Source organism: Bipolaris sorokiniana (genome assembly GCF_000338995.1).
Source record: "Bipolaris sorokiniana ND90Pr unplaced genomic scaffold COCSAscaffold_5, whole genome shotgun sequence".
Taxonomy (NCBI): Eukaryota; Fungi; Ascomycota; class Dothideomycetes; order Pleosporales; family Pleosporaceae; genus Bipolaris; species Bipolaris sorokiniana.
This window is the reverse complement of record NW_006911899.1, coordinates 1,598,246-1,620,766: the sequence shown is the minus strand read 5'-3', so window position 1 is coordinate 1,620,766 and position 22,521 is coordinate 1,598,246. Positions and strand designations below refer to the sequence as shown.

The 22,521-nt window shown below is 47.0% G+C and overlaps 10 protein-coding genes across 10 annotated transcripts in view; 4 read left to right on the top strand and 6 right to left on the bottom strand.

Moving 5' to 3' along the window:
• The window catches only part of COCSADRAFT_310417 (uncharacterized protein), a 2,270-nt gene extending 1,500 nt beyond the window's left edge, over nt 1-770 (bottom strand). Inside the window, exon 1 of the mRNA XM_007700707.1 lies at nt 26-770. Coding sequence (XP_007698897.1) covers nt 26-554 — 529 coding nt within the window. The 5' untranslated portion in view covers nt 555-770. The remainder of the gene's footprint in view (nt 1-25) is intronic.
• A 541-nt stretch (nt 771-1,311) lies between these two features.
• Nucleotides 1,312-1,979, bottom strand: COCSADRAFT_35838 (uncharacterized protein). The gene is made up of 2 exons (XM_007700221.1): nt 1,661-1,979; nt 1,312-1,578 (listed from the first exon to the last, which is right to left on the bottom strand). Exon 1 carries the CDS (start codon nt 1,910-1,912, stop codon nt 1,664-1,666), a length of 249 nt encoding a protein of 82 aa, XP_007698411.1. The 5' UTR covers nt 1,913-1,979; the 3' UTR covers nt 1,312-1,578; nt 1,661-1,663.
• A 703-nt stretch (nt 1,980-2,682) lies between these two features.
• COCSADRAFT_189550 (uncharacterized protein) lies at nt 2,683-3,363 on the top strand (the record flags this gene model as incomplete). Its single annotated transcript, XM_007700706.1, has 1 exon — nt 2,683-3,363. The coding sequence occupies exon 1, from the start codon at nt 3,058-3,060 to the stop codon at nt 3,361-3,363; it is 306 nt and encodes a 101-aa protein (XP_007698896.1). The 5' UTR covers nt 2,683-3,057.
• A 543-nt stretch (nt 3,364-3,906) lies between these two features.
• COCSADRAFT_25450 (uncharacterized protein) lies at nt 3,907-4,623 on the bottom strand (the record flags this gene model as incomplete). Its single annotated transcript, XM_007700082.1, has 2 exons — nt 3,907-4,443; nt 4,498-4,623. 2 exons carry the CDS (start codon nt 4,621-4,623, stop codon nt 3,907-3,909), a joined length of 663 nt encoding a protein of 220 aa, XP_007698272.1.
• A 795-nt stretch (nt 4,624-5,418) lies between these two features.
• COCSADRAFT_180517 (uncharacterized protein) lies at nt 5,419-7,332 on the bottom strand. Its single transcript, XM_007700705.1, has 2 exons — nt 6,554-7,332; nt 5,419-6,497 (listed from the first exon to the last, which is right to left on the bottom strand). The coding sequence occupies exons 1-2, from the start codon at nt 7,251-7,253 to the stop codon at nt 5,764-5,766; spliced, it is 1,434 nt and encodes a 477-aa protein (XP_007698895.1). The 5' UTR covers nt 7,254-7,332; the 3' UTR covers nt 5,419-5,763.
• A 1,221-nt stretch (nt 7,333-8,553) lies between these two features.
• On the top strand, nt 8,554-11,409 carry COCSADRAFT_310320 (uncharacterized protein). The gene is made up of 5 exons (XM_007700704.1): nt 8,554-9,146; nt 9,208-9,427; nt 9,485-9,825; nt 9,885-10,243; nt 10,304-11,409. Exons 1-5 carry the CDS (start codon nt 8,827-8,829, stop codon nt 11,356-11,358), a joined length of 2,295 nt encoding a protein of 764 aa, XP_007698894.1. The 5' UTR covers nt 8,554-8,826; the 3' UTR covers nt 11,359-11,409.
• A 51-nt stretch (nt 11,410-11,460) lies between these two features.
• COCSADRAFT_25447 (uncharacterized protein) lies at nt 11,461-14,722 on the bottom strand (the record flags this gene model as incomplete). The annotated part of the gene is made up of 7 exons (XM_007700081.1): nt 11,461-12,687; nt 12,730-13,013; nt 13,043-13,047; nt 13,100-13,679; nt 13,727-13,847; nt 14,103-14,135; nt 14,516-14,722. The coding sequence occupies 7 exons, from the start codon at nt 14,720-14,722 to the stop codon at nt 11,461-11,463; spliced, it is 2,457 nt and encodes an 818-aa protein (XP_007698271.1).
• Nucleotides 14,723-15,653: 931 nt separating this feature from the next.
• On the top strand, nt 15,654-17,208 carry COCSADRAFT_180514 (uncharacterized protein; the record flags this gene model as incomplete). Its single annotated transcript, XM_007700703.1, has 6 exons — nt 15,654-15,939; nt 15,991-16,024; nt 16,079-16,174; nt 16,255-16,309; nt 16,358-16,591; nt 16,643-17,208. Exons 1-6 carry the CDS (start codon nt 15,824-15,826, stop codon nt 17,206-17,208), a joined length of 1,101 nt encoding a protein of 366 aa, XP_007698893.1. The 5' UTR covers nt 15,654-15,823.
• Nucleotides 17,209-19,361: 2,153 nt separating this feature from the next.
• COCSADRAFT_86178 (uncharacterized protein) lies at nt 19,362-19,601 on the bottom strand (the record flags this gene model as incomplete). The annotated part of the gene is made up of 1 exon (XM_007700702.1): nt 19,362-19,601. A coding segment is annotated over one exon (240 nt), but the record flags the coding sequence as incomplete, so codon positions are not given.
• Nucleotides 19,602-21,050: 1,449 nt separating this feature from the next.
• Nucleotides 21,051-21,761, top strand: COCSADRAFT_87058 (uncharacterized protein; the record flags this gene model as incomplete). The annotated part of the gene is made up of 1 exon (XM_007700701.1): nt 21,051-21,761. One exon carries the CDS (start codon nt 21,051-21,053, stop codon nt 21,759-21,761), a length of 711 nt encoding a protein of 236 aa, XP_007698891.1.
• Nucleotides 21,762-22,521: the final 760 nt, after the last annotated feature.

The window sequence follows — 22,521 nt, the reverse complement described above, 5'->3', positions numbered from 1 at the left end:
AGTGGCTTGTGCTTGATCGACTCACAATGTTGTTGAAAAGACTGAAGAGACGGAAAGGTTCGCTGACATTTCTTGCATGTCCGATCACCCGCACTTGCTGTAGTGACTTTTTCCGCCTTTCTTGCATTGCCGTGGGGCTGTTGCTGGAGAGGGTTCCGATGCACAAGTCTCGCCATGTGCGCGTTCAAGGCGTGGATATCTTTGAAAGAGATGTCACAGTTGCAACAACGATACTCGGAAGCATGGAGCTCTACCTCGCAGTGATTTTTCCAAGCGCTCTGGCTTTCGAAGGGGAGGTCGCATTCCGAACAGAAACAATGCCCAGTAGCAATGTAGTGGTCTTCAAAGATATCCAGGCGCTCACAGAGCTTGCCGCAATAGCCACATTTGCGAATGGTAAAGTTGTACTGAGCCACTGGAGGATGTCTGCAACTACCTCTGCAGACATGTGAGGGAAAGTGACCTCGTGCCCTTCGATGTTCTTCCAGATCAATCGCATACGTATACGTGCGGCCACAGAAGCATTCAAAAAGATCGGATGTGCGAAGCGCCATTTTGGCGATCAGTTCGATAGCTGGTACGTTCGTCACGATCAGGCGCAATGAAAGATGACTAGATGATCAAGAGAGCGATAGAAAAACCACAGATACATAGTTGTGACGCGAGCTTTTTATCCACTCCGCGAGTTCGTTTGTTATGCCAATAGGAGGATTAAGCCCTAGCCCCGCTCCAGTGATATATAGAAACCTCGTTATGCACCAATAAAACTCAAGAAACAATAGTAAAGAATGATAGAACTTGGTTGACACCAACCAGAAAAGTTCACTAATGAGTTGCGTCCGCCTTGGCCCGAACTTTGCCTTTGCACCTGCCCCGCACCACGTTGGGAGTACAGTAACGTTTGCCCCTGTTTGACAAGAAACGCTTTGTGTCGAGAACGACCAATCGGATCGCAAGGATCATAGACTTCTCTATAACCGTTGCGATCCGATTAGCCGTTCTCGGCACATAGAGTTTCTCATCAAAGAGTGACAGACGTTACACTAATTCCTCGCCTCCTCTAAGCAGACGCCCACGTGTAATGTATTCCACCGACAAGTAGCCCGGCCCGCTCAGAAAGAGATCGTGGAAGTTATGCTAATAGATCGTGGAATCGATCTATCAACACATCCTCATAGTAATTATACTGGCAATGTTGAAAACGATTCTGTTAACAAGGCTGCACACGATCACTGTACTTAGTGAACAACGATACGTTGTGGATTGGGTACTCTGCTTTCCATGGCTGGTCTAAAGACTATCATCCTGATTTCTGTGGTTACGATTTTTGATTGAGCAATTAGTTACACTCTCTTGAATTTGTGAAGAAAGAGGGGCTTGTTAAGCTTATGCTTTGGACACTATGATCATTGTTCTCCCCGACGTACGCTGAACCTGAATTTTTCAAATCGCAATGACGTTAACTACTCATACAAATTTCATTTATAACTTCTAGCTTCTTCCCAATAATATAGCTTGTGAATTGCTTTCCTTTTATCTGTGTTATAAATGGATCCAGAATATCTTCCTTCAGAAATTCTAAGCAATTAGCCCTCAACTTGAATGATATTTTAAAACCATTTAGAAGTAGTCAAAGGTAGAAAGTTGTTAGGTGTCATACCTCCTATGGAGTTGGGGTTAAAACCACAGCGGCACAAGCAGCCTGACAAGTACCAAAGGCGGTATTGCATGCAATGATGCTAGCAGGTGCGGAAGCACCAAGAGTGGCCCCCCAGGTAAATCCAGCTGCAGAGTAGCAGGCCATAACTACCGCAGAACAGCCCGCCTGACATAATCCGTAGGCCGCTGGTCCCGCTGAAGCCAGACTGGCAAAAGCAAGAGTGATTAAAGTAATCAAGAGCAACAATGCCATAAGGTGAGCACGGTGAGAATACTCAAGTAAACCTGTGAGGGTAAATGGAGAGATTCGCGGACTTTTGAATTATAGGTTTAGGTTAATGAATAACTATTCTAGCAGTCTGTAATATTAATACTCGATCCAAGAATCACACATGACGATATACACGAACATGAACGATCGGCTTGTGGTACTGATATAGCTCGTGACTTTTAGGCGAACAGAGACCCTTGTTGGTTCAGATATGTGAGCAGAATCAGGACTCGAAGCTATTTCTGCCTATCAATGTTAAAGCGGGCCAGATTTTCATAGCTCGGCGTGGTGGAAACTTCTACCCACGGGAAGGGAGGTTATTGCCTCTTCCATTTGTCGTGCGTACCCCGCACTGCAAGCCTTCAAGGGATCAGGTCATCGATCGGTTCGATAACCCCGCTTCTAATTAGCTTGGCTACTAGGATGATCGAGATCATTAGAAAAAGCCTCCAACGAATGGGCTCCATTTATGTTATTGGGCGCCGCTTTATGTTCAAACGACTCAAACTCTATATGTAACGAGCGTCTCTGCGTGTCGACAGCCCCAGTGTGTCGAGAATGGCCAATTGGACCGTAACCGCTAGAGAGACGTCCATGATCCTTGTGATCCGATTCGTCATTTTCGGCACACAGAGACGGACGCTAGCTAACGAGTTATGAGAAGCGATTATTAAGATTGACTATGCGCTAGCCCTGGAGCGCTTAAAAGAGGGGACGTGACTTACAGCGACATACAATGACATGCGCTTACAGTCATCGTCACCATACTCTAGTTTCACGGCAACGTCTTCGATATAAACATTCAACCAGCAGATATCTAAGCTCTAAATTAGCAGATCTTATTGTTACGTTACTTGCCCACGCCTTTGCGACTTTCCTCAGAATCGCCCTCCACGATCATCATAACATCGGTAGGAAAGGATGACAGTGTGCAAGGTAACACCAGCCCCGCATTTGTCATCGCCAAGCCGTGAACATCACACGCTTCACCCACCTGCGATAGTTAAAGACCGATGTAAGTACCTATAGAAAACGCATTTAACTACAGAGCTTATCAACAGTAGCATACAGCGCATAAAGTAGAAAGTAAGATAATAGTTGCCAGTACTCACAAGCCATCACAAAACATGGAAATAGAAGAAGAGAGTGCATCCAGTAAGCACTTGTTTAGTTCAAACATCTCGCATTCTTTAGAGACACGCAATCGCCAACTCAGAAGATCGCTAAGAAATGCGTCCGCAATTAATGCAATCTGCAACGCTCCTGTTCTTTATGGTACGATTGATATTGCTGTGATTCACTTCACGATCACCATTCGTGCGGTTAGGATGCAGGCCCAAGATGCTTTAGATATAGCAATTAAAGCACTCAAAAACATGAACATTACTACAGTTTTCAAAGCGGCAATTATGTGGATGAAGTCACATCCTTAGGAGACTGCTGCCCTGATTATTCCCTTGGTTCTTACATTATGCACACCTGCTTTCTTGAGGCTTGCTGGATTTACGGCGGGTGGTATCGCTGCAGGTCTGAACTTAAATATACACCCTAATCGCCCCACAACTGACATACGAACGGACAGCATCACAGCAGGTATTCAAGCTGGTATTTGAAACGTTGCAGCTGGTTCTATCTTTGCAACTCTTACGAGTGCAGCAATGTCAGGATACGGTGTACCTATCATCTTTGGAAGTGTCTGGAGCATCAGCAGTGTCGTGTGCTGGAGGCTCGCGGCTTGGAAGAAACGGAAGCAAGACTCTTATGTAGATGATGCTAGCCATAGTAAAGATCATAGTGATGTCGAGGGCACGGAGGATACTAAATCGCGATCAAGATTGCTCTAGCAATAGTATGTTCATGTATCACGAAGAGATACTGTTGAACTACTCAAAACAATCAACTAATAAGAACAAAGTAGTTTAACATCTTTATTCATACCTTTCTTTAGCAAGATCTCTGTATGCCTTTCAAATGCTTTACCAACTAAAACCTCTATTACCTTTCTTACATTTCTTGCATCTTCCTTGCAGTGCTTCCATTGGTTGATACGTGAAACATGATTGGCAATGCCTATACAAAGGATTGCTAACGTAGCATCTTAATAGGTCCTCGGTGAAGTTAGGTATTCTAGAGAGAATCTTGTCGTACAGTTCTGCAACATCCTTGTTATTAAGCATTCTTGGTAAGTGCTTTCGAATAGCTGTGCAGGCCGTGTCGCGTAGCAATCTAGTACTGGTGGGGGTGGTTTCATAAACATCTTGGAGTGAAACTAGAAACTCTAGGGGTTCCCATAATGTGGTGCACCTGGAAAAGAACTTTTCTGTAGCTAAATGACTTAAGCCTGGAATGTCGTACTGATCTGCAAGTGCAAACATCCTGGCATGGAGTTGGAGTAGAGATATGTTAGCTTCCTCCGGCAGGCAGTCATCATACTTAGAGCTGTAGAAAAAGTTGACTAGCTTCTTCAGTTCTATGTACTGCACATGATCCATCTGAATGGTGCCTGTAAACTCCTCTTAACATAGTCTTAGCAACTGCTGGAGTCCTATGCGATAATGCTAACTTACCTTAAATCCTCTAGTGCATGCTTTGTAAAACACTTTTGATTGAGGACAGACAATAATGCGGTGGGCGTGGAAGCTTCCAGCGCTATGGCTGAGCACAAGGTTAGTAAATTCGCCATGATCTCGCATCCTGTTTGATGCTAACACTATGCGAGATAAGAGACCGTATTTCCTACGTAGATATGGCTAAGAGAAGTTGATTGTCGGCAGCATGAGCGCACATCGGCATGTGGATTGTTGACTAGGTAGGCTAATTCTCAGCCGGAGATTTCAAATTGTAAGCTGAAGTTAGAGACAATAAAGCCAGCCTGCCATTATATGATATTATATAGACAACCCCACATTTTCCTTCATAGTAGTCATAGCGATAGTGCATCTACTATAATTAGTATGATCTAAGTAAATAAAAGACGCTAAAGGTAAGTGCGGTAAAGATTTACAGTACTTGTAAGACTAGATTAGGCAGTCAAAGCCGTGAAGGCTTGCGTAATCTATTACATAATTGGTATACCCAACTAGCAAGAAAACAATGCATCACCAATTATATCGCAAAAGCGCTCTTTAGCACAAACCTTGTGGCTGCTCTGGTTCTGTCTAAAGCAATACAGCTTTCATCTTAAACGTGGTAGTTAGTAGATATCTGGGATTAGTTACAGCCAGGTAGCTCGGAGAAGCGGCGTATCAAGTTGTATTAAGAAAAACCCATGCCAATAGGGTTCGGTGCCGCAAGAGACTGCTACGTCATCAGTTGGAGCGCTGGTGGGGGCGGTTTATTTTGATAGCAGAAAGGACTTATCGACGGTCAAGGAAGTCCTCGAGGCAATTGGCTTTTTTGAAGCATGATGAAGATGTATTGAGAATCGTCACGCAAAGGAAACTTATGTATATCAAACGTGATATAATATCTAACTATAAAAAACGTTAATTTAGTTTTTTTATGTCGGAGGAACTTTACAAGAAGCATGAGTTGAGATAAGCACAATAGTTATGTTGAGTTTCTAGTCTGGCAGAGCTGTGATACTAAGCTTCAGGCGCAGTAGTTGGACTTAGTGTATTTGGAAAATTGTTGCTGCTAAGCTGTAGAGCAGCTATTTAAGTGCATCTTCAGTGGTGTGAGCTCATAAACATAGCAAAGACTCACCTTGCGTTAAAATCGCCTACTTTATAAGCTCAGAAGAGGGAAAGAAGACGTACGATGTAGTGCCACCCATAATATCAGAGATTCAAACGAAAAAGAGTCAAGGCTAGACACTAGCAGCTAATAGTTATTCAATCTGGTACTGCATTCAACTTCTCCCGTATTTTCACCATAAAATCATCTTTCGCCCACTTCAAAATTCGTGTGAGGCAGGACACTAGCTCCCGCACATGAGGTGGGTGCGTTGTGCGCCATGTCCTAATATTGTGCATATGAGTCACCTCTCCAAGTTTGAAATGCACCCACAGCTCATGTATTGGACCCTCGGTCGTAATAGAGAAACAGAGCCGTGGTTCTGCTGGAGGCGCGGATTCTGTGGGCAGTGCGGCCTGATTCTCAAGGTCATCCAGTATTCTTAGCATACAAGCGGCACCAATAGCTGCTTGATTCTGCGCCGCCACCAGACCCCCATTCAGGCTCAAACCCTTCGTCTCTGCAATTAGAAACGGAAAACGCAAGCCCATGGCAGCCGTATGCGGGTCGCTCAGTATCGATCCAAACCTTTGGTGTTTGGCCAACCGAACCCGATAGGTTGGCTCAAAATCCCTATCTTCAAGCCCTACTACAATGTCCGGCTTTGGTGTTGAGATGTAAAACGGGTCAGCAGCTTCGCTGCTGGTCGTGTAAGCGATGGAAGGTGTGTATGGTTGTAATGAAGGCACCGGCCCTGGAAACCCAGAAGCTGATTGCGAATCGAAGTTGGGGAGCACAGATTGCAGCTGCGGAAAGCGCGGTGTTGACGCGTCGCTTTCATCGTCGAGTTGGGCCATGCCAGGCGGCGAGGGCTTGAGGTCGGCATTCCAGACTGAAGGGAATATTAGCATCCCGGAACAATGCTTCAGACACGGTCTGCGAACTTACGCTTTTCTGACGTATGACATTGGAAGTTGTCTCGTGCTAAGTCGCCCATAAGGCTGAACAAACTGGCTTTCCAGTCCCCTTCAAGCGAACAACTTCTTGCGTTATAACGTGACTGATCTAAGAACCTTTTTACATAGGTTTCCTGCTGCGGATCGTCTTTCGTCGTGCCGATTATATCCTCTAAAGTCTCTGCTTCTAGTATATACCGCACTTTGCGTTCGACATCGTGCGGAAGTTCAATCAGGTCGTCAATAAGAACTCCAGCGTAGGACATATTCTGGTTACGGTACGTTTGTGGTGACGTTCGCTTGTTAGGGCTGGGCGTTCGAGATGCACGTGCAGAGCGCTTAGAGGAGCGTCTTCCACGGCTGGACGAAACAGATCCGCTTCGTGGTGTTGGTGGTGCCATCGTGTCAGCCTCGCAGCTTATGATCCAATGTGCTATTGACGCTGCTTTCTCATCTGGTTCATCTGACACAGACTGATGTGTATTCTTAGGCGCGTCTTCGGTGCGTACAAATGATTCTGAGGATGCATGTAATGATTGTGACGCTGGGTTTGATACTTTCGGTGGATTCGAATGGGGCGGAGATGTACGGCGCGTCTCGGGGTTGACAGGTCTTAGTTTGCGACGCTTCGAAATGTGATTGGTACATCGTGATTGCTGCACAGTGTTGATATCTGAGATTGAGTGCTTCATGCTTATAAATAGGTTGTGAAGGGCTGTAGACTTATCAGGTTGTGCAAGCTCGCCGTTAATGGTATCATTATTGATGTTGTGAGAATCATAGCAACCGGAAAAATCTCGGGAATTAGAGGTTGGTGCGGGGGCGGTGTAACTAGGCACATCGGGGTCACGAGAAGCTTGGCTCTCGTCAGTTCCACGAGTACTAAAAAACCGATGTTATAGCTGTGCCATAAGTCATTTGCGACCGACTATACTAGTAAATTTCAGGTGCGAGTCACTGACCCTATACTACCAGCGCGACTTATAACATCTGTGCTAGGTAGCATTCGCTTGTCTCCTCGGGTAGCGCTGCACGGTCAACAAAGCCTAGTTAGCTGTATCATTAGCCCTACACCTTCTTTTTCTACCTGATCAGTTTGTTGATACATCTTTGGAACTATTAATTGTTGTTTTCTTGCTAACTACATAGAATTCCTCACTTGGATCTAGTTCTGATCTATTCTACCAACCCAATTATACGGATCATTCATCAAGCGGAAAAAGTAGTTATCGGAACCAACACTGTAAAACACTATGCAACTCACCGCCTCCCAACTTGCACAGAGAAGAGAAAGGAACAGAAAGAGTCAGCGGAGATCACGCCAAAAAGTGAAGGATTAGATCGATACTCTCCGACGCCAGGTTCTGAATCCACTGTTTAACGTTCGACAATCTCATTAACAGCTTTAGAATAAAGACCTTGAGCTAAACAACGTGTCGCTACAAGAGCGGCTGCGGCATGCACTAGCAGCCATCAACGTATTGGAAAATAGTGCGAGTTTACCATAAAATGCTATCCTGAAGTAAAGAGTGCATATCTAACCTCCTTAGCTTGATCTCCAATTGAAGCAAACGCATCCGTTCTATCACATGCCAACTCTCACGCGCCACCTATTTCGAGTGATGCTTTAACATCTCATTATCACTTATCAACTTTCACTAGGTGTTTAATCTTAAATCCCGTGCAGCTATCGTCAACGTCACATTCTGACTACGAGTTGTTGGGTAGAGATACCTTGCCCTATTTGACTTATTCGCGTGGCTTTTATGATAGAAGTGACTGTCTAGACGTAGGTAGCTTATGTGAAATCAATACTCAATCTGAAGATAGCTACTTATATCTATGTAGCAGTGGAAATGCATTCATTCTAGGAAGTCTTTAGCCGCTGCTTTTAGAGGCGTTTCCACCTCGCTTAATATCTTTTTCATTGCCGCTTTAACTAAACCCATGCTCACTTACCATGCGAAGCCGGCCCTCACCTCACCGTAGTATCCTGGCTATGCACTGCTGTTAGGGAGAAGAAGGCTGCAATTACCGTTAGTGCTTCCGTGAAACCCAAGAATGGTGCTGCGCCTACAGCTTGCCTATGGACTGGTGCCTACTTAAAGTGATGGCATGCTCACTATCCCCTCCACCATCGCCTCTCTTACTTCGTCTCCCTAACCTTCCTCCAGTCACTCGCGTCCTACCGCGATGTCATCCTTTACGAAGCGAACTATTTGAGAAGAGCTAATCACTTCTACTGCCAGCCAAAACGCCGCTCTGATGCGAAATCGGTACTCATTGCGTCGATCTAACCTATCTTTAGATGCCGACTCGTGCTGTGAAAGGCAGTCGGACACAAACTCGTCCTCTGATACGTGCTCGGAACCTGATACAGAGGCGGATACGGATATCGATATCGAGCCGAGTACCGGCAAAGATGATGATTTCACCATGCAGCAGGAGCCAGAGACGGATCTGGATTCTGAAGCTGAAGAGATACTGAAGGACATTGCTCAATTGAGGGCGGAGGGGCCGGCAAAACCAAACCATACCCCTCATACGGTGAAACTATGGAAGAGGGAAGGCGACCTCTGGGAGAGGTAAGGTCTATCTCGTCTGCATACACCCTATCTTTGCAGAGTCTTGAATAACGTACATTAGATACTGTTTTAAGATTATGAAAAAGACCAAGAGGTCCCCAGAAGAACAACTACGGGCATGCGACCCAGAGACATTCAAAGCGTACCTCCGCTGGCGGAAGAAGCATTCCCGGGTCAAGAAGGAGAGCTCAATGCGGAGCTATTGGAAAAGAATCAGCATGTGCTATATGGATCTCACACGCCACACGATGGACGCTAATGTCCTCACCGATGTTTGTAATGTATATTCTGATATACACGTTTCTCCCTTGCATGACTGCGCACTAACATGGCGGTAGTGGATTCCAACCCTAATGCTTGACAAGTCCGAGAAGGAAAAGCATGCCATGTACGTCCAGGATCTCTACGCTATCCTTCACGCACTCTGGGTCGACGACACCAAACCCCTCCATGGCTATATCCGAGTTCAAATTTCGCTTCTTCTCCTTCTAAGCGCCGCTACAGCCACGAGACCAGGAGCCATTGTCGAAAGCGCAAGCGTTAAGGGCAGCAACAAGTCACTCTCGTTCAGGAATATCGAACTTCTGAAGGTTCGCAGCACTGTAGATCCCAGCCGGAGTACCATTGTGGCGAATGTCAATCTCGAGAACGTAAAAAATAAGGAAAAAGATGGAAAGCCGTAAGTCGACTAGCAGGTGTGGGAGTCCAGAAGTCTCGCTGATTCGTAGTGTGTTGCAGAAAGAAGTTCACTTTCCGTCTAGAAGGGACCCTCGCCTTCTGCATAGTTTCGTATATCTTGAGCATTGGCGTCGGTCAAGGAGCATTGAGGGACGACTTCACTAGTGTTCAGGACGTATTCGACCTCAACATACCTGTGGGCCGTGATGTACTCCGCATCAAGTGGAAAAAGGAATTGCTCAATCAACCGTTCCTGTGCGACGTCAGGAATACAAGTGAGGGTGTTCGCATACTGAAAGAGAAGGCATTTCCCTATGCGAAATACCGCGACATCTTTGTACGCTTGGGGCGTGTTGCGGGCTTTGAGAAATCATTGGAGCTGTACCAGCTACGACGGGCTTCTGGGAGGAATATCAACAGTGAGTTTGCGTTAGACCCGTATTACCCTTAAATGTGCCCAAGCTTATAGGATCTACTAGGCGCGCTTGACCCAGTAGAACGGAACCAGACTATGGGCCATCTTGGGAGTACATACGAAAAGTATTACACGCCGACGCACATTGCCCGCGACTTTCAGTCTATCTACTTTGGAAGCCCTTCAGAAGACCTTCTCATCCAATCTGTTGCACGCATGGGCTTATCACGGGATCGACGTGCACCTACGGAGCTGGATGACGCGCAACAGGAGGCATTACGGAACGATCCTGCACTCGCGGTCCTTCGTAAGGAGCGAGAAACGTACAAAAGACAGCTTCATGACCAAGGCTTCCATCCACTCTCGAAGGGTCACGGGACGGATCTTTACAAGAAATACGAAAACACAAAGCGAAAAATTGGTAGTACGTATCAGATGTTGTACAGAGAACGATTAGAATCGGCCATCCGCGAGTTCCATGACTCGATCGATACAATCGAGATAGCCAGGCAACTCAGTGGGAAGGCCGCAGCCGAAGTCCTGACGCTTCCAGCCTTTGAATTTGAACTTCGGGAGCGAGCCACCATCGCCGGCATGCTCTTCAAGCCAATTCAGGACGACAGAGTCCGGGTAAGATTTGTGCGAACCTTGGCTAGATTATGTCACAAACAAGAGACGCGGCAGCCGAAGGCATTCAAGCGCAAAAAGGTGGGTTTGGCCGCATATGAAGCCAATGGCTCGTTTTTCTCGAACAAAAGAAACAAGGGCACCAATGGTGTTGAGAAGAGCCCGCTGAATCAGGATTACGAGATTGTGAAAGAACAGCATGACGCATCTGCGCGCGGACAAACCTTAGAGATTCGGTCTCGGCAGCAGTTCCCGACCATGGCTCCTCACCCGATATGCCTTTTCTGCATAGGGAATGAACAGTTCTCGTACGAGCGGAGGATGCGCTGTATTCCACGAAAGGATGTCTTGAAGAAGCATGTGGAGACGCATTTCCGAGCCGCTGAACTTCAATCAGCGTTTCAATGCCGCCACCCTAGTTGTTCCGATATATTGGTGGATATGATGCACTTCAAAAGGCATGCGCTTGACGTACACGGAGTGTCTCACTGATATGCACACATTTACCTCAGCCAGTAAACTTATAGTGCGTCGAGGAGAAACTATCACGTTTGAATATACATGGCAATGGTTCCCTTTCTGTCTTTTGATAGATTATGTGCTTAAATTCTGCCCCTCTAATTCCTTCAATTCATCCCGCGCTGCCTGAAGTATCTGCTTCATATCCAAGTACAGCTTTGGGGTTGGAACCCTCCACCTCCCACCATCGGGGAACACCTTCCTCCGTAATCTGTTGACATAGGGAATTAATGATTGGTAATATGGTGTAAAAGCAGCTTCTGCAGTCCTAAGAAAATCTCTCTCGTTACCCACTTCTCCTTTCTTTATTTTAGCCAGCTCTTCGGTGTCGATGTAATTCCACTTTTCAAATTGTGGAACAACTCTTCCTCCGTTCGGCCCATCATAATGAATACATATCCAGAAGAGCATCCAGAAGAATGACTCAAGATCGTGCATAAACGAATGCATTTCGTCGTCTAGAAGCACCCCAATTGCCATGAACGCTCGCGTACCGGTCTTTCCTCGCGCCCCTGACGGTTTCTCACGATTCTCCTTGATCGCAAGATCAAGGTCTATTAAAAACGCTCGCCAGGAGAGGTCATCGTCTTCCTCGTTGACCATGAGGTTGTTCGGCGAGATATCGCGTTGTAGCATGCCGGCTCGTGTGTGTAGCGACTCGTATCCATTGATGCAGCCTTCCAACGCACTCAGAAGGCTAACCCTAGAACTGGCTTTGTAAATGGGCTTCCCGTAGTCGCGGACGATGACACGGCGATGGATCCGGTTCGAAATTGCAGGTTTTGTTGGGGAGCTTGAGCAAGTGCGCTTGCTAAGCGGCATTGGCAGTCCTGTGTAGCTCGAGGATCGCTTCCGTCCGGTAACGCTACTACTTACGTCTCTCCGCGAGGCCCGGCGCCCCGTCCTGCCCGACGGCGGCATTGGCTTTTCTAGCTTGTAGTTTGTTGTCTTCGTTATGTCCAAGCTTTTCCGTATATCTTTGCAGATGTCGTCGTCTTGACCGCCTATACGGACCGTCTCGTGGTGGAAGTACCTAGCAACATTCTTCGCCTGCTTTTCGGTCGCCTCACGTAGCAACTCGCCCTCCTCTTCGCGCTCCGAATACTGCCATGAATCCTTGACAACGAGCGGCGTGCTAGGGTCTTCTTCTTGGTGGACTTTCCAGCAGGTCGTTGCCCGACCAGCGACGCAAGGCACCCGCTTTATCACCTTGTCAATCACGAGGCGCTCTTTCCCATTCCCCCGCTCGATCTCAATGTACCGCTTGTCTCCAACTGTAATAATTGTCGGATCGAACCCCAGCTGCTCCTCGTTCATTCAAAGAAACCCAAAAAGTGTAGTCACAAACTGCAGTTCATCTTCATTGACGTCGAATTGCTCGGAGGCGATGCCTCTAACTCGGTCAAACTCCCACAGTCGCATAAAAGGCCCACATAGAGTGAAGCCAAGAACGAAGCGACGGCTGTCTTGAGCGGCGAGCACCTCCCTTGCGTATCGACCGAGGTCAAGCCACGCCTTGTACGCTTCATCGGCTAGCGGGTTGCTCTTGAGCTCTCCAGGTATAAGGATCTGTGACCAGCGGCATTTCGAGTCCACGCCGGCGCTCGGATTGTCCACAAAGCCAATGTCTAGCTTATGATCAGCGGTGGAGCCTTACAGAGGCTAATAAGGCTGTACTAGTGTTCGCCGCCGAACTCGAGATACTGGCCGATACCCTTCTGCGAGGTCCAACAGCCGGTCTGTAAGAGTGGTGAACCAGCTCAGAACGTCCTTTTCCTTTGCCCCTTTAGGCCAGCCCTGCCAGCCGCTCTCTACCCCGTAGAGTGGGCTCTTTCCTTCCTTGCACTTGTTGAACACGGCCTGTGCCGCCTGTCTCAGTCCTGGCACGTCTTCGACGAACGCCTTAAAGAAACCAGGTACGCCAACGTATAGGTGTCCCAGCTTCTCCTTCAGCACATCGTCTACATGTTTATGGTGCTCGGTCGAGTTCGCGAAGCTGCCCGTGTTGATAAACAGGGGTGTTTGTTGGAAGGACGAGGTAGGGCCAGCTGGAGGCGTCGATTCGGTGACAGCATCGTAAACTCTATCCCAAATTACGTTGTCGGGTTCTTTGTGAAGGATTGCTTGTAGGAGAGGAAGTATTCGTTCGATATCGAAGTCATCGGCGTTGACTGCAGTCATAAGTCTTGACAGATCTTCAAGTAGATTCTTGCCGCCGCGGCTCGAGGGTAGATGACGAGAGGCTGGAAGGATTTGAAGAGCGGATACGAAGGCGACTAGGAAATCTTGGTTCTCTGTATACACGTTAGAGGTGGTCTTCAATGAGATATATCCATAATACCTTCATTTCCTACCTGACCCAACACCTGGGTGGTTTCGGGAATGCTTACATCCTCATATGTAGAATTGAAAAAGGCGCGAAAGCCATCCAACCCTCCACCGATCGGTTTAGACTGTATGATCTGTGATCGACGGTGTAGGCATCCTAAAACATTCGCCAAAAAGTTGTGGCGACGTTGCGCATGCGTTCGGTCAGGACTTGCGTGCTTCAAAGAGGGTAGGAGGAACCACCCAAAGAGATGCGCAAAGTAACAAGTGACCGTCGAAGAATGTTGCGGCGAACGCGCGACCAACATGAAGGCCAAGGAGGCTGGCTCGGCGCAACGTCGGGAGTTCCTTCGGCTTGCGGAGATCGCCGTCCAAGAGCATCAACTGACAAGTACCGGTATTTCTGTCACGTGATCGCGCACCTGGGATTCACGACAGATATCACGCAACACAAACAGCGAGAACTTCCTACAGACCGTCGTGTTCCTCCGTGTCGATTTGGTGCCCGTAGGTCGTCGTTGGCCCCATGGTAAGGACGCATACGCAAAGCCCACGATCTCACTCGTCCATCGAAACAACTCTCTAGTTGTAACACGCGACGCGACGACAGAGCCACGGATTTTAGCTCAACACAGTGATAGGCGCTGACTGCAGGCGCTTGCGGCCATGCCCGATCCTGGACCCAAACCTGGTGCGATGAAGGCGAAACAACGATGCTTGAGCGCTGCGCAGTCTACACAGGCTCTACACTTTGTATTTGTGTGTGTGTGTGTGTGGTGTGTGTGTGCGCGTGGCCACTCACCGTCCTATGTGACTCGGATAGGCTAGGATAGACCAAGACTAGTGAGGAGAGATGTGCAACGGATAGTGGGTGGTAGAGACGAACACGCGAAAACGCGCAGGCCAAGGAGGCATCACGGGGTGGGGCACGGAAAAGTAGCGCCTTCCCAACGGCCCTGAGCAGCTTCCGTATCTCGTCAGTTTCTCGATACGAATTTCCCATTGCCATTTGTTATTGTGTGGAGGTTCCGAGGACTTGCCATATCTAACCGCCATAGGCTAGCTAAGCGACATGGTCATCTAATTGGATCGGCAATTACCTCTCTAGCTTGCGCCTTCTCTATATCCTTACAAGGTTACTCGGCTCTACCTAACATCACCTTTATATCATGTCTGTATCATGTTCGCGGCTGCTCACATCATATTGGGTTGAATTTTGTGCGTGTCGTAACTAACAGCATACTGGCCCCAAAAAAACAAGAACATCCAACAATATCGACGAGCCCGAACGGCCCGTGTATTGCTTACCGAAAGGATATGTCAGTCTTATGTTTAGATCATGCTTTACTTACTCAGTGACATCCGCGGAGGAACAAATTCAGCCGCTTGGTTATTACAGAGCTAGTCTCCTATTTAAGATCTCGATCTCGTGGCTGAGATGTCAACGTATAAGAGGGTCGGACGTATCTGGTCTAGCAGAATGCCGCCAAATCATTTTCCTACCCATTTCGCTCCACCGGCTTGGGGCTGCATGGACCACATTAGACACGGACCCACTCTCAGTCAGCCAATTCACCGGCAATCTTTGGGGGAACCTGCCTGCACTTGTCTCTGAAAACGCCTGCTGTTTCCTAGCCTCTTTGAGGATTACAGCTCGCTCATTCGCTCCTAGAGGCATTTAGTCAACGGTACGTGCGCTCATTCTAGTCTAATCAGTAGCGCCCTTATGCACTTTACCTACCTTTCATCATTCTAGTAGCCTCTAAGATATATTCTCTTCTCACAATACTTCTTCTACCGCTTCACTATGTCATCGCTATTGCTGGCGCGTCCGTTTAGACGGATTTAAATACTTATAGTGCCGGTTATCATACTTCTCAACCCTGGGGCGTATTCGAAATCACCAACGCCTTTTGTTAACATTTGCACATAGTGCTTCCCTTCATGTCCCTCCCTTCTGTTGATGGTTGTGTGTCCAGATACATGAATAGCAACTAGGTCCAACTAATCACCGTAGCCAGGACTACTAAATGGCCATTTGTCTAGCGTACTAACCTTTCAACTATAGTACTTGACCTTTATTATCTTCAACCTTTACGCACGTTCTATCATGACCGACTTAGCAGAAGAATTGAAGCGATTAGGGCTGTCAGAATATTTGGATGTTCTTGTGGCCGAAGGTTTCGATACCTGGGAAACAATGTCAGATATAGCAGAATCAGACTTGTGAGTCGCTGTGGCATTGCTCAGCGGAAAGGAAATTTACATATACAGTAGAAACTCCCTCAATGTCAAGATTGGTCATCGAAGGGTATATGCAGCAATCCTTCTAACAATGTCACCACGCTAATTTACCTAACAACAGAAACTTCAGCGGGCGATTGCTGAATCGCGCGGTCCGGTCTACAATCACCACCCTCCAATCACTCGCACCAAACGAAAGTATGCACGGCATCCTAAGGTCCGTGTTGCCAGGCACGCCATTTTCACTTCCTTTCTCACAATCAGGCAAATTACTGGTGTATTACTAACCTTACCTAGTCAGACGAGCATGCACCCGGGCGACCTCTATCTGCCTATGTAATTTTCGCTAACCGTTAGTGGCTCTTCTTACCTATCCATATTTTGGAACTAACAAAAGTAGATGTAAGGGAGTCTCTGAAGGGCCAAGGATTATCTTTCACAGAGATTGCGAAAGTTGTTGGTAAACGGTGGCAAGTTTTACCAGCAGAGGCTCGAGAAGCCTATCAATGTCAAGCCAAGGTCGGAAAAGAGAAATATCACGCAGAACTAGCAGAGTACAAGGGATCTCCCAAGTACGAGGCTTATCAAAAGTACCTAGAGGGGTTCAAGGCGGAACACGCAGCACCATACAATCGTTCGTTGCGTAGCCTCTTGTTGTTGATTTTTTACTAACATTGAATAACAGGTGAGGAAAAGATACGTTCCAGGCTAGAAAACCACACAAGGACTGCAGCACCAAGCAGTACCCATGAATACGGCGACCAACGGGGAAAGAAAGAGGCCAGCTCAGCGGAACTGAGTTCTTATATAGCGGAGCACGATCAGGAGGGGACAAGCCCAATCCTGAGTCTTCCACGGCTTTCTGGATATTCCTCCTCGTCAAGAACAACATCTCCAACAGCTCATTCTCGAAACGAAACGAACTCGGCTTGCCCAGAAAATTTCAGCTCACTTGTGTTAACATCGTTAGGGTCTGCAGCTCTCTATCGAGAAGGACTTTATGATCTCCGCTCTACTGCTGCGGTGCATAACCCTTGGAAGCAGAGTGCGGATTTTAGTATTCCGATCCGCTCTCCGTCCTTCAAATATCAACCTGGGAACATATCAACTACACTTCCTCCACTCTCCTATACTTTGCAATACGACGATCCTATCAATTCCTCCCTAAATCGACCGTTTCGAGAGTTTGCATGGCTACCATCCATTACTCACGAAGGCAGGATTCTCTCAATTGGGGAAGACTGCGTATAAGACCGTGCGGATGATGTGGGATCTTCATCCTGCTTGAAAAACACCCACAGTCATCCTGGGCTTCACTGCAACCAATGCAAAGTCTCAACCCGACTCTGACCCCCCTCGATCGATCTTTCCAGGCTCCTTCCCTAAGATAGCAAGCTCAAGAACCCCATGGCTTTTCCTTCAGAGTACTAGTAAGAGCTAGCGAATTGGCCCGAATCACTGACGCCGAAGTTGTGGAGAAGAACGGCTCTCTTTAAGCTTTGTTTGCTCAAGATCCGTTCACATAGGATGTTTAGTGGTGGATAGAGAAACCTCTCGGATGATTTCCAGGCCTGACATCAACCCATGGCACAACGGCGCTCACTTAGGCATCGATCGGGATAAAGTGGGGTCAAAATGTGGCCGATTGCATCGTGCGGCTCGCTATTGGAAGATATGAACAGCCTCGTTTTTACTAGATGGAAATGGAGACCTACGGATCGCAAGGTGCTAGTGAGGGAGTATGCTGCACAAAAGAAAAGAGGTAAGCCGATAGATCTCAGACAAGTATTGTAGTGGAGTGAATTGGAGTATTCACTGGAACGGGTGCTTGGTACAGAATACTAGTGAGCTGGATCTCTGAGCAGCTACCGGAATAGATACTCATCTATCCTGTCCCCAGCATTGATGCCTTGGACGGGGCCTAGGTGGTGCAATCTTCCTCTAAGGGCTCTCCTGAACAGCTATCAGACTCGTATCCTTCAAGTAACAGTCTGATATGTCTCCATATTTGATGTGATGTAATTGTTCCTAAGTGCACGGCTGATTGGTATCTAGGATAGATAATAAGGTAGTATTCAAAAATCGTCTAGTAGCTGGTAGTGTAGGTGATGAATTCCTCCTTTCCCTCTCTCAATCTTCTAAACGTATGTCCTCTCATGCCTTGTCTGATCCGTGTTCGGGCCGTTTTTCTGGCACTGATCTTTCCACCACAGTATCGGACTCAGCGGAAACCTTATAATAACCCTCGGTTAGAGAGGGTTGTGGATACCTGGGGGCCACCGTTTAACAATGCTTCGGAGGCGCCAGAGCGTCCCTTTATGTCACCACAGTATTCTGCATGCCAAACTATCAAGGCACGGAACATTATCCATAGTGGATATCGCCCTCTGGAGTTTGTGACGGTGACCGAGTTCGAAGCCAAGGCGGTCAAAGTCCTCCTCTTTTACCGTTATTAGCTGCCTCCACGATACAGACCCTTCCTCTTCAGGCTGTCTTAGTTTTCCTTGAGGGCTCCGTAAGCACTGGACCTGGAAGTCGCGGCCCATGTAGCCTGTTTCACTTGCGTCTTCGTTTTGTAGTTGATCTCCCTCTAAGAAATCTAATTCTTCAATGGATCCAACTGACGCTGCGGCCTGGGCTTCTCCGGAGTTGGGACTGTTGTCATCCTGTTCATTAAAAGATGATACCCGCCTTAGTCGTTTACCAATTGACTTTATCGGCACGGGAGGTGTAAGAGGTGTGCCATTCTCAGAATCTTTGAGAGCGTCCTCGATTCTCTTCCTGCTTGTCTCAAGATCGACGCTAGTATTGTTTAATAGGGTGGTCAAGGTCTGGTTCCTCTGTAACGCCCTGTGTAAAGTAAGACAACGTAGATACATAAGAATGATTACATAAACTTATCAGCAGTCTCGTGCAATCAACAGCAGACAGCGCTTCAGCTGCCGAAGATAGGACGCTGAACACTTGGAGAATCTCTTGGAGAAGCCGACTCTAAGATAGTCTGCCATTCGTAATACTAACCCACGAGCACATGATGAAGAATAATAGTAGAGAAGAAGCGTGTTATGATAGCAAGTAAGGACCCTGGCTTAGATAACAAGCAACATGAAGAAGCGAGCCAAAGAAGATAGATGGGCTAAGGAGACCGAGACGTAGCATCAGAAGTGTAAAGGTAGACTAGCGTTAGTAGCCCTTTCGGCACGGCCGCCGGGCGTAAATAAATTGTGTGTAAGAATGATTAACTAACGTATTTTATCAGTACTCGGGCCCAGGGATGGCGTCCCGCCACCCATGCTGCGCATGGGCCCTCGCAAGCTTAGGGCCCCTGAGCTCAACGATAAATATATGCTCAACAATAATTACAGACGTTTAAATCGCAGTTGTCTAGTAGCTGGTATGTTTTTCTAAATTAATTTGCCTTTGACAACAATCATAGGCGCGATTGAATGGCCAGACGCAGAAATACACTCTATAAGGCTAACGAGCTCTCTGTTATTAGACGTTGGCATAAGGACGTTGCGTCTATGTTGCGTGTAGATAGCCTGCCTCTTCGAGATGCCAATCTGGATGCCAGTCTCGTCCATATTGTATAGATCCTCCTCCTGTATACTAAGTAAGTCTACAAGCTCTTTTAACTGCGTAAACTATCGTTGTAAGGCCTCTGGGTCCTGTGCCAGCTTGCGCGTAAGCTTAACTGGCTGGCTTCTTAATCTTGTATATTTCGTATGCCGCTTAAGCCAGCGGCGAGCCCAGTCCTGGCCGACGACAGGCGGCTCTGCAGGATCTAATATATCGGGTTCAGAGTCAATGGCGTCCTCAAAGGCTTGCTTCAGAAGGTGGTTGGCTTGAGCCTCGACTATGTACTTGGTGACGCTGAAGCCTACGGCGTCGACAGCGTCAAGATAGTATACAAGAGAAGCTTCCTATTTGTAGGTGCGCGCGTGGATCTGTTGTTGCCACCATTAAAAGCCCTGTGTAGGCGTTGATATGGCAGGTTGTGTAGTCGCGCGTATTCTGAGAGGTTAGGCTTGCGGAGGCGTCTCAGCTCAACGACGGCTGCTGCTGCATTTGGTAGACGTGTTATATTAAGTAAGCAGCTTGCTCGCAAATTCTACTGTCTGTGTCACCCAGGGCCGCAATAGTAGCTCTATAGGTGCCGAACCGACACGGGGGGACGCACGATGACCTGCAGACACTATTGCGGCTATTAGTGGGTGTATTTCTAGTTCTTTGTGATGATAATTCTAAAAAATTGAGTACTCGCTGTTTGTCGTGTTTCAGTTTTGACATACAGTTGGCAAGTTCTAAGTGGCAAGATTCCCTCCTAACTAGAGAAAGACTAGCGTAACAAGCGAGACACTCCAGAGTGCTCCTGCTTGTTACGCTAGGCCAGATGGAGTTGTGTCTAGGATAAAGTAGAGGTTACCAGCCAAGAAGCAAGCACATCCGTTAAAGACTACATTAGCCCACCGTAATATAGGTTATTGTTTTGTACCAGTAACTATATATGATACACACAGCAAGTCTACTGCCACTTGTCATGTTTCGAGCTATCATCAAGCGGGGGTGTTGGAAGAGGGGTATTTCTATGCCCAGAGGAAAGCCGTAAGTCGATACAATTGTACATATCCAAGGGTGGAATAACTTTCAAGATCTGCTATCATGTTCGTCTAGTTACTGCGGCTTCGGTATGGATGATCCGGTGCGGGCCTGCATCAAACCGCCAGGATGTACATAGTGACGTGTTCAGCTTACTGATGCGTATAGCTTATTAATATATATTATAGATAATTAAGTATTATATGTAGTTAGCTAGTTGTAAGATAGAATAAGACAGAACCTAATTTATATCTAGTAACTATAACAATAAGATATCTTCTATCTGTGTAACAGCCTTTTGTCTTCATCCCAACTCTCTCTGTTCTAGGATCTTTATTCGTGCTGGCATTACTCTGCTATAGCTGGATCTCCGACGTTCTACTTAGAATCCACCGCCCCTAGGTAGTCAAGGTTTCTACAACAATAACTGGACATACACATCTTTGGAGAGCCACAGAAGACCGCCAAGATTCATAACTGAGAGGCTTTTGGAAATGCAACAAACAGTGCATGCAGCGTTTGATGGGTGGTCGGAGGAATATAGGGAGTGGGAGAAGTGGGCTTTACTATCTGAACATAAAGGTCGATGTTGGGAAAGTTTAGGACAACACAGATTAGCGGAGACGGCGCACCGAAAAGCATTGCTATTAAGTGCAGAGATACTAGGGCCTGAGCATCTATTTGCGCTGGCGAGTATGCATAACTTGGCGTTAGTACTGAATAACCAGAAAAAGTACGAGGAAGCTAAGGCCATGAATCAGCAGACACTAGCCCAATACAAGAAGGTGTTAGGAACTGGGCATCCCTCTACGCTTACAAGCATGCACAACTTAGCTTGGGTTTTAAATAGTCAGGGAAAGTGTAAGGAGGCTGAGGAAGTAAACTGGCAAACGCTAGTGCTGCGAGAGAAGGTACTAGGGCCTAAGCATCCAGACACACTGACCAGTATAAGCAACTTAGCGTGGGTGTTAAGTAGCCAGAGAAAGTATAAAGAAGCTGAAGTGATGAACCGGCAGACGCAGGCGCTGCGAGAGAACGTATTAGGGCCTAAGCATTTGGACACGCTGACTAGCGTCTATTACCTTGCCTATTCTCTTGCTCAGCAGCATTGTATAGGTGAACCTTTGCGTCTATATCAGAGGGCATCTACTGGATACAACCTCATCCTCGGAGAAGGGCATCCTACTACCTTAGCTTGTTGCTAGCATTACGCTAATTTGTGTGCGTTGCAAGAACAGCGGCTTGCAGGACCATTTTCGAAGAAGATATCAAGACTATCACGCGGACTTGCTAAGATTGTCATTAGGAGCTTTAGGTTTTAAAGAGGGCTGAATGATTGTTTGTGTTATCATATGTAGACTGTAAATTGAGTGCTCAAGTGCAGGATCCAGGTTTCACTAGAATTTAGGCTTCACTAATACCTATTCAACATTTAATATAGCGAGAATGATATAAATTATTTAATAAACTATTTATATACTTTTACTAGCTAAATTGAATATATCAATCAGGGACTATGTCTCGCAACGACTCAAAGATGTCTACTTAGAGCATGAAAGCTATAGAGCCTAACGTCCATCCACTCATAACGGAACAACAGCCGTAGCGGAACACCAACAGCACTCTCTCCCTTGACAACGTCAATACCCATCACATAGCTCAGATACTCTCGGAATAGACACCTCGACCCCTTATCTCTCTATAGGCCCGATTTCTTTGTCGCAGCTTTCTTGCTTACCTTATAATACCATAAGTCGCTACTTGGCTGCTAATCTCTACCACCTTGGACTGCCTTAGGCCTTCTCTAACTTCTATGTATCTGCCTAAAAGCTAGTCAACCTATAGAATACTATATTAAGATCGCATGCCGAGCAGCTTGCTGCCTCTAACAAGCTGGTTGCGCTGTAGTAGTGATTTGTTGCTTAATCGAATCGCACAGCTAAGCAGTGACTGACAGCCTTGCTA

What these genes read in the sequence shown, in the direction of transcription:
- COCSADRAFT_35838 (XM_007700221.1), bottom strand. Translation starts at nt 1,912, where the DNA reads ATGGCATTGTTGCTCTTGATTACTTTAATCACTCTTGCTTTTGCCAGT.
- COCSADRAFT_310320 (XM_007700704.1), top strand. Translation starts at nt 8,827, where the DNA reads ATGCGAAATCGGTACTCATTGCGTCGATCTAACCTATCTTTAGATGCC. An exon ending in GAAGGCGACCTCTGGGAGAG is followed by an intron (nt 9,147 to 9,207) that starts GTAAGGTCTATC and finishes AACGTACATTAG; the next exon opens with ATACTGTTTTAAGATTATGA. An exon ending in TCCTCACCGATGTTTGTAAT is followed by an intron (nt 9,428 to 9,484) that starts GTATATTCTGAT and finishes ACATGGCGGTAG; the next exon opens with TGGATTCCAACCCTAATGCT.
- COCSADRAFT_180517 (XM_007700705.1), bottom strand. Translation starts at nt 7,253, where the DNA reads ATGAAGCACTCAATCTCAGATATCAACACTGTGCAGCAATCACGATGT. An exon ending in ATGTCATACGTCAGAAAAGC is followed by an intron (nt 6,498 to 6,553) that starts GTAAGTTCGCAG and finishes TATTCCCTTCAG; the next exon opens with TCTGGAATGCCGACCTCAAG.